At 36.6% G+C, this 9,075-nt stretch overlaps 1 protein-coding gene across 2 annotated transcripts in view; it reads right to left on the bottom strand.

Annotated features, from left to right (window-relative positions):
* Positions 1–393: 393 nt before the first annotated feature.
* WASHC4 (WASH complex subunit 4) overlaps positions 394–9,075 on the bottom strand; it is a 53,345-nt gene continuing 44,663 nt past the window's right edge. For both annotated transcript variants that reach the window (XM_024579108.4, XM_045186906.3), the window contains exons 29-33: positions 6,808–6,955; positions 4,784–4,880; positions 3,980–4,176; positions 3,542–3,641; positions 394–1,419 (exon numbers count right to left, since the gene is read on the bottom strand). In XM_024579108.4, the coding sequence (XP_024434876.2) occupies positions 1,352–1,419; positions 3,542–3,641; positions 3,980–4,176; positions 4,784–4,880; positions 6,808–6,955 (610 nt within the window). In that variant the 3' untranslated portion in view covers positions 394–1,351. The remainder of the gene's footprint in view (positions 1,420–3,541; positions 3,642–3,979; positions 4,177–4,783; positions 4,881–6,807; positions 6,956–9,075) is intronic.

The raw sequence follows: 9,075 nt of genomic DNA, 5'->3' as shown, positions 1-9,075 counted from the left end.
TCTTCTGACTTTTAACAATGAAAGCATTTGTCTTGGGCTGGGAAAATGACCCTGACTGTAACCAATGAACACAGACGGGGCATTGTACACCTGTTTCAGAAGCTGGAACTCAAACAATGTTGTTAGAATTACTTTCAGGATTTACCCAAAGAAATGTTTAATAGGCGAGTGCAATGGAATGTTAAATATTTCCCAAAATACTGTTAGTATTACATGTAAGGTTTTAAACTCTCTTGTTTTCACTATAAAGGTATCACTGTGTTATATTAAAAGATTATAGGCCACAATTAACCATTTAACTATTAAGGAACATAAAGCTTTACAAAAATAAATCTAGTACCTTGCTGGGAGCTAAATTTACTCAAGATCTTTCTATACTTTTTAAAGCAGTAAATGATTTAATTTATTAAAACTTTACTGTCTCACAGTGGTAATTTTTTAAGAACCTGCACAGTGCTTAATCTGATGTCTTAGATTATACTCGGTCTAAAGAATAAGTTTGCCTAAACCATCACCAAGATTTCAATTCAACTTAATGAAGAAGAAACCTGAGTATGGATGTGAAAATCAGAATTCATTCCGTTTTCTCTGACATCATACATAGGGCCTTCAACCAAAAGTGAAGCTTCGAGCAGGACTCTATGGCTTATCTGAATTTTATTCCACTTTGTGTATTAAGTAAATCTTAAATTTAAAGCAGTTGTAGAGGTTAAATGTTTTCAGAACAATGTAAACTGGCTAGAAAATGTCTCACCAAAGACACCAGCAGCTCTTGTGAGTCACATGAAGTTAACAATGAATCAGCTTATACTGGATATAAGAGTACGTAACACACTTGTGCCTCATCTCTAGTATCAAAACATCCTCATATAGTCCCTTTATAAGAATATGGACTGTGTATGCTTCATGAATTTCAGGCTAAATTCCTTTTGTTTAAACATGTATTTACTGGCTGTACACAGTATATGCATTGAATGTCCAGCGACTGGACAAATACGGGTCGAAGACCCACGCAAATAAAATTCTCAATATTCACGTAGATGACAAGAGATCTGAGGTGGCAGTTGAGGAATTTGGACTGGCCCTTTTAGAACTTCACTTCCTAGGCACATCTTAGCCTAAAGTCCAGGCAAAAATCCAACTTTAAAATCTCATTCTCAACCTTTGAAAAGTAGAGCCTTTGGAAGAAGAATGGACTTATCTTTAGAGCATCGCCTTAAAGAGTTCCAGCAGTTAGATATTCCCCAGAGAAGTGGCCCAGGAAGCCCTTCATCAGCTCACTGACATCCACGTCACTGGCAGCAGCAATGACTCATTCTGATGACTGCACGGGCACCGCGTGCCGCCCGAATCATTTGACAACACGGTCTGCAGACACGGTGCTGTCGGACAGGTCTCCATTGCTCATTTTAGTCTCTTCTGGAAGTACAAGTTCAAGTAACAACAGACAAATTTATGTTTATTTTTAAAAACTGAAGTAAATAAGAGCTGCATTGCTAAATTTCAAACTAAGAAAATGTTGTATCTACCAAATATTTCTTTAATATCACAAATTATATTTAGATTATCTTTTTAAAAAAATTGAGGCTGAATATTGCAAATGTTACTGGTTCTTAAAGGGATGTAGATTTGTGGGAGATCAGAACAGCATCTGGGGACAGGCAGTGTTCACCACGCACGTTTGAAGGCAGCTTCCCCGCAGCCAAATAAAGAATCACTACTACAGTGCGGGACATTACTGAGAGAAACATGGCTACAAATTCAAATAGAAAATTGTCCAGAACGAGTAGCTTTTCATTTGAATCTATAATTTATTTTTAAAAGCACCTTACTATGATTGTGATAGAATGTCACATACACATACAGAGAAAACTACTTAACTAACATATTCAGCAAACTTTGCCTTCACTCCTGAGCAACCTTCAGCTAAAATAAGAGTTCGAAAACAGAAGAATAATCCAAGCACATGAGTGATGTACATCAACCAGAAAGAACCCTAGAGTTCCTTAAGAACAGGTCCAGCCCTGGCTGGTATGACTCAGTGGATGGAATGCCAGCCTATGAACCAAATGGTCACTAGTTCGATTCCCAGTCAGGGCACATGCCTGGGTTGCAGGCCAGATCCCCAGTTGGGGACACGCAAGAGACAAGCAACTGATTGTATCTCTCACATATCAATGTTTCTCTCCCTCTCTTTCTCCTTTCCTTCCCCTCTCTCTAAAAATAAAAACAAATAAAACCAGTCCAAATCACGGTGTTCTACTGAGAATGAAAGGTTTGTTTGTGTTAATACTTTAGGCCTTAAAATAAGGACTGGAGACAAGGTTCTGGCATTATAAAAAGCCTGAACAGAACCTATGCAATAACTGAGTTACTTCATAATTTAGATTATACTGACTAAATTCTTCCAAACAGCTTTGCCAAACATTATCTTAGCTCTGAAAATGAACAGAAACATAGTATCAACATATTTTTATTTAATAAATACTGAGTATCTTCTAGGTAACAGCCTGAAATGATTTTTCAAGCACACAATAATTATTTACTCAGTCTAGACTCAAATATGTCTGCATATGCTCCTTACCAATAAGTAATATTCAATTTATGGGAATAAGATTGTTGATATAAGTGGTCTATCCAATTAAATCACCTCTCCAATGTACAAAATTTTTTATTTGACAACATTAAGATTAATAACATGTCATTTATGAAATCAAGAAAAAAGGAAAAAGAGCAAACACAAAAACTTTCAACTCAGTTGCTATACCTACTTTTGTGCTTCCAAGCAAAGAGGAAAACCTAAGTTACATAATTTCCACAACATCCATTAATGGAGAAAAAAGGAAACATCCATTTCTGAGGGAAGACAACTGTCCCTAAATTTGAAGTCTGAGAGAAATGTATCATGGCAGGGTCTTTAAGTACGACACACTGAGCAATGTACTTAAACATTAAAATATGTAAGTACTTTCCCACCATCCTACATAGTATACTATACAATGGACAGATCCTTTCCTAAATGACTCTAGTTCACTGATACCACTATCCGTTATTCTGGCTACATTACATACTAACTTTCCAAGGTCTGGCTATGGAGGAGAGCAGGAGGCAGTTCCTGCGTCACTATGTGGCTCCCACTATTTTATACCTTCTTAGTCACCTGCCCCAACTCAGTCGGTCAATGTCTAGCCACCAGCAGCTCTGACTCAAGCAACATTAATGTTCCTCCTCTAAACTGTCCCTTCTTATCTGATATAGGGGTGGAAAAAACCCACTAAGCTTATTACTTTATTTACATTTAAGAGAAGATGAATGAAACTGAATAATGAGTTACCCCAGAATGAATTACATATACTATGTCCCTTTCTTTTCAGGTTCACAAATGATCCACGTAGGCTTTATTTTTTTTTAAAGATATTTCTAGTTTATTATTTTTCAAAAGGAAAAGGGATCTGGAAGTCTAACCAGATAGAATGGGGAATTAGTGTCTACTATTAAGGAAAGATTTATTGGTCTTTCCAAATTTAAGCCATTCACTGACCTTCCTTCTCTTTCTTTTCTTGGTTTTCTTCAGCTGCAGTCTTGTCAGCTCTGAAGAAAATTCTTGCACTGCTCAGTGAGAAATACAGCAATTCAAATTCCTAAGTAAATAAAAAATATTTGAAATAAAAGCTGAAAATACTTGTATCAAAACATCAAAATTATATTTAGTGTCTTTTTTATTATTTCTAAAAAGCTCCAGTGGAAATCATAAATACAGAAACTGAAATAAGTAACCCATCCATTTTTAAAGATCTGATCAAATGGCTTCCAAATACCATTCATTTTAAAACATTCTAATTACCTCTACTCACTTCACTTGTTAAAAGGGGGGATTTTCATGAGATTTACGTTTCCTCAGATATTAAAAAGTAATGGATATTAGGAAGTAATGGATACCAAAAAGTCAAAGCAGATTGAACTATTACTCTCCCCTAACCTGCAGATAGACATCCAATCGCTTCTGGGTAAGATTCATGGTTTGCAGTAGTTTTTCATCTTGACTAGCTGACTGCACGTTCTGTTGCTTAGCAACTGCTCTTATCTCCTTCAGGTACTTCTCTCTAACAGACTGGAACCAGTGAAGCGAGTCAAATTCCTGGTACTGATCCAAAAGCTTTAGAATATAGGCCACACCTGCAGTCATTAGCAAAACCAAAGCAAAATACAGTGAGTATGTAAGTTGTGTTCTATTCCACCAGTAACTCCTAGCATTAAGCTAACCATTTTGAATTATTCTCTTTTAAATTACATCTTATAGCATAAGTAAGTGTAGCAATGTGACTGACTTAATTTCACCTTAAAAAAAAGATGTGAAAGTATAGAGAATGAAAAGCAAGTCAAGAAAGAAGAAAAAAGAAATGGCATGGCTGCGAACATCACCTGGAGATAACACGGCTGTAAGGGCGGGACAACGTGCCACCGTGCCCAGAGAACAACGAAGGGGGCTACAGGGAGACCCGGAAAACTAAATACAAGATGCTAAAACTGGGAAACAAAGCCTGTTAGGTCCAACTATACTAAGGGGTTAGCAATACTAAGGGGGCATGAACGGTAGTTACAAATTATGAAAGACAAGTATCAATCAGATGACCCAGCAAAAACAATGCTCATTAACAGTACACACTGCTCACGAAAAACAAAGCAACAACGAGAACACAGACCCACTCTCAAGCAACTCCCTCTAAAATTCCATTACAAGGTGAACATAAAACTAACGGGAAAACAATTCCATCAAGCTTACCCATGGCAAAGCCATCATCAGTAAAAGCAGCTCCAATTTTATTTTTTTTATTCAGTTTCTCCTTGCAACTAATGGAATGCTCTACAAAGTTGAGGGTCTAAAAAGACATAACAACATATTATTATTTAGTATTAGAGAAACCATGCTAAAAAATTTTCAGAACTTAGTTCCTGAAACAGAGATTTCAATTATAAACAGGACTTCTTCTAGGTTCCTGTCCTTTTGATTTGAAATAGTTGCTTCATATAAAGAGCTTCTTGGAGATGTTACAACCTGTACAAGTGTTTCTCTGAGTGACTCTTTTCCCCAAGTTCCTAAATAGGAGCCTTCCCCCCTCAATCACTACTTATCCCAAGCCCAGGGCCTTTATAGAGGCATCATAAAATATCATGCCCATTTTACACATAAGGACTCTGAGGCTTAGGGGTTGGATAACTTGCCTGAAGTCGTATTCTAAGTGAAAGTTGGATTCAAAAAAGCAGGCCTGCCTACCTCAAAGCACAAGCCCTTTTAAGCATGGCAATCCTTACTTTTGCCTACCCAATTCATTCTAAAACACCATCATCACATTCTTGGTTAAAAAGTATTAGTAGTCATTTGCATAAATGAATGCCCCCCAAAAGCGCTCCCTTAAAGTTCACCTCCTCCAATACCTTCACTACCATATTATTTATTCAACAAAGAGTTACTGATGCTTACTATTTGAAGTAATTACGGTAAAAAAGGAAAATACCATCAGAGAGCTCACACCTACCGCAGCACTCTCAGCAGGGACAAACATGCTATGTACCTGCGCTGTCCAGTGCAATGAGCACTAGCCACGCAGGACCAGTGAGCACTTGAAATGTGGCCCTCACCACTGAGGAACTGAGTTTTTTATTTTATAAAATTTCAATTACTTTAAATTTAAGTAGCCACTTGTAGCTACATACAGTAGCACAGCTCTAAAGGGGTAGAGACTTATTTAAAACTTATGAGCCCTGACTGATGTAGCTCAGTTGGCTGAGCAACGTCCTGCAAAGCAAAAGGTCACCAGTTCAATTCCCGGTCAGGACCCATGCCTGGGTTGCAGGTTCGGCCCCTGGTCAGGGCGCATATGAAAGGGAAACTATGTTTCTCTCTCACATGGATGATTCTCTCCCCCTCCTTCTCCCTCCCTTCACCTGTCTCTAAAAATAAATAAAATCTTAAAAAAATAAAGAACAGCTTTACATAGAAACCTTTAGGGAAATATTACTCTTAATGCTAGTATATACAGGGTCCTGCACAAATAATGCCCCTTTTTTCTTCCAAAATCTTTTATCACAAAATCATAAGCATGTACTTCTGTAACATAACGATACCACACTCAAGCACACCGTATGACATTTTATGTGAAAAGTTCAAATTAAAACTATAAATTATTATATCCCTATTATTACCCTACCAACCACACTCAAGCAGACCTTACTTCTGCCAGGTTCTATACTTTTCTAATCTCTTAACTCCATTCTCTCCACTGTAACAATTATTTCTATAATGCAGTTTTGGGTAACTTGAGTTATTTTTGAAGGAAACTACAGAATTTGAGAACACATGATATACTATAATGAGGAAGCACTGAAAATTTAGCCTTGCTGTATTTACTACTGAATAGAGAGCTGTCCTCTAACACAATGCTTTTAAGAGATGTGAGAAATAACTTCATGATATGATTAAAGTTAGTCTACATTAATCACTTAAAATGATTATGTGGTATATATACTTCAGCCCCAAAATAATATATATAATGGTGTACACTCAAGTATTTAAATCACACTAGGTTTCTGTGCAGTAATTAACAAATAAGAACCTATCTTAACTACAAGTTTCATCCTGCATAGCTAACAAGTGGGAAATTCTAAGCCACATTCACTGAGATCCCACTTAATTTTATCTCCAACCAGAAAGACAGTAATATAGTCTGTGTGCATTCCCTGCTACAGAGAAACTGGATCTATTTATTAATACTTTTTAAAATTCATTTGGACACTAAAAATACTCACCAGAGGGGGAACAATGATATAGAAATTTCGGAGATGTATATTCTTTGGCCTTCGAAATTCTGGTGCAAAAACATCTACAAGCATCTTGAAATACTCTGTGCCTTCAGCAGAATTTCGCGTGTGATCACTGAGGACTGAATCCAAATGCCTAAAATGCAAAAACTTACTTACTTCGTATGCAAAAGTGTGAAACACTGTAAGATATTTCTGAGTAAATTTTCTTGGATTTCAGAATGAATTAATTTTCTTACTGACAGAAGCTGAGCTGTACTGTTTAATTAAACTTAGTCCCTAAATATAACATGTGGGTCATCTTGGCACTTAAAATAGTATTTTGAGTTTTATATTCTTCCCACAAGGAGCCCTACAGAATTCCATTTCATTTAAATAGATTCCTCTTCATCTTAAATCTTTTCACTAATGCTTCTCTACACCTCCTTCCCTCAACTGAAACCTTGTTCTTTTTCAAGCACTTAGAATCCCACTCAACCTTCAGAAACACCGGCTGCTTTTTCTCCGGCATCCCTCAAGTATAGCTACTGCCACTTTCAAAGTATTGTTCCCCAAGCACTAGAAGGTAGATAGATATCTCTCCTTTGAGACTCACATAATCCAACTATTCCCAACTACTTAACTACTTCCTCCTATAGGCAGGCATCTACTAACCTTTTAACCACTGCCCTACATTGATTTATCTCGGACTGTAAACCTGCTCCAGTCCTCATCCTTCTGGAAGAGCTCACTCTCCATTCAGATCAGTTCGTTATTATAACCCCACCAGCCCCTGACCTCAGCTGCCATGAACTTTCCTTCACTTGATGCTAGTCATCCATTCCATCCAAATCTGGAAATCTTAAAAAAAAAAATTCTATTCTCTGCTGAGAATAGAATAGAGAATTCTATTCTCTATTCAAAATATTTTTAAAAAGTCATCAATTTTGAAATGAGTGAAATCATTTAGTAAGAGGTAAAATGGTCTGATTTTCTTTTTTGATATGCAAGCCACAATTTGTTCAATCATTTTAGGGCATGTGATTTCAAATAGCTTATTAAGTGTTCATGGCTTCTTTAATCTGGCAAACAAGCAAGCTACAAAACAGGGCACTTCAGAGCAAATCATCTGTGTTGGGACTTCATTCTCATAAAAATGCACACATGCATTTTCTAGTATATTTCTTTTATTTAAAAAAATTGTGAGCCTATCAAAAAGTTAAAATATAGTATAATGAACACCTGTATACCTTTCAACTAGTTCACCATTTAACATTTGTCAACATTTATTTCTTTTTTTCCTGATATAAAATTTGCTCAGCCAATAAACAGTTTAGTATGAATCTATTAAGAACCAAGACATTTTCCTACAAAGCCATAATACATTATTACACCTAAAAATAAAATACGGCAATACATAATACATGTTCAAATTTTCCCAGTTATCCCTCAAATGTCCTTCCTATTGTCCTTGCTGTTTTTCTCCTTATCCAGGATGTGATTAAGGATCAGCCACTGTATTTGGTCATCAGGTCTCTTCAGTCTCCTAATCTAAAATAGCCTCCTTGCCTTTTTCGTCTTTCATGACATGTGACATTTTTAAAGAGCTGAGACCAGGTGTTCATTTGGTAGAATGACCAACATTCTAAATGTCTCCAGTGGTTTCCTCATAATAAATTCCGAATAACCATTTCTGGCAAGAACATAACACAGGTACTTGCTGTTACACCACAGCAAGAGGCCACAGAATGTCAGGACGCCCTGTTACTGGACACCCTGTTACTGGACGCCCTGTTACTGGAAACGCTACGTTTGGTCACTCGGTTAAGGTGAAATACAGCAATCTCTCCACTGTAAGGACAGTTTTCCTCTTTGTCATTAATAAGCAATTTATGTGATAATTTTTTGATGAAATACTCTATTCTCCAAAAATATTCTAGAATTGATCATTTTTGCCTGATTTCAAGTATGATCATGGTGACTGCAAAACAGTGATTTTTCCCCCCAAATTTTCTCATCCTTTCCTATTCATTAGCTAGTGTTCTTCTGTAAAAAAGGAACTTTCCCTCTGTTCCACCAACCTTTCTTATTATCACTATGACTTACGGTTTCATTTTTTCCCTCAACGTATTACTATATTTTATAAATGCATTATGATCGATTTCTACCATTATTCTTTCTGCAATTCAAACTGTTTCCACTTTGTCCAGGGGTGCCCTTTCATGTCTGACTCAATAAACTGTTGTATCACTTATAAAACTTACTTTTCTAAGTATT

This window comes from Desmodus rotundus, chromosome 3, assembly GCF_022682495.2.
Source record: "Desmodus rotundus isolate HL8 chromosome 3, HLdesRot8A.1, whole genome shotgun sequence".
Lineage (NCBI taxonomy): Eukaryota > Metazoa > Chordata > Mammalia > Chiroptera > Phyllostomidae > Desmodus > Desmodus rotundus.
This window is presented reverse-complemented; position numbering and strand designations above follow the sequence as displayed.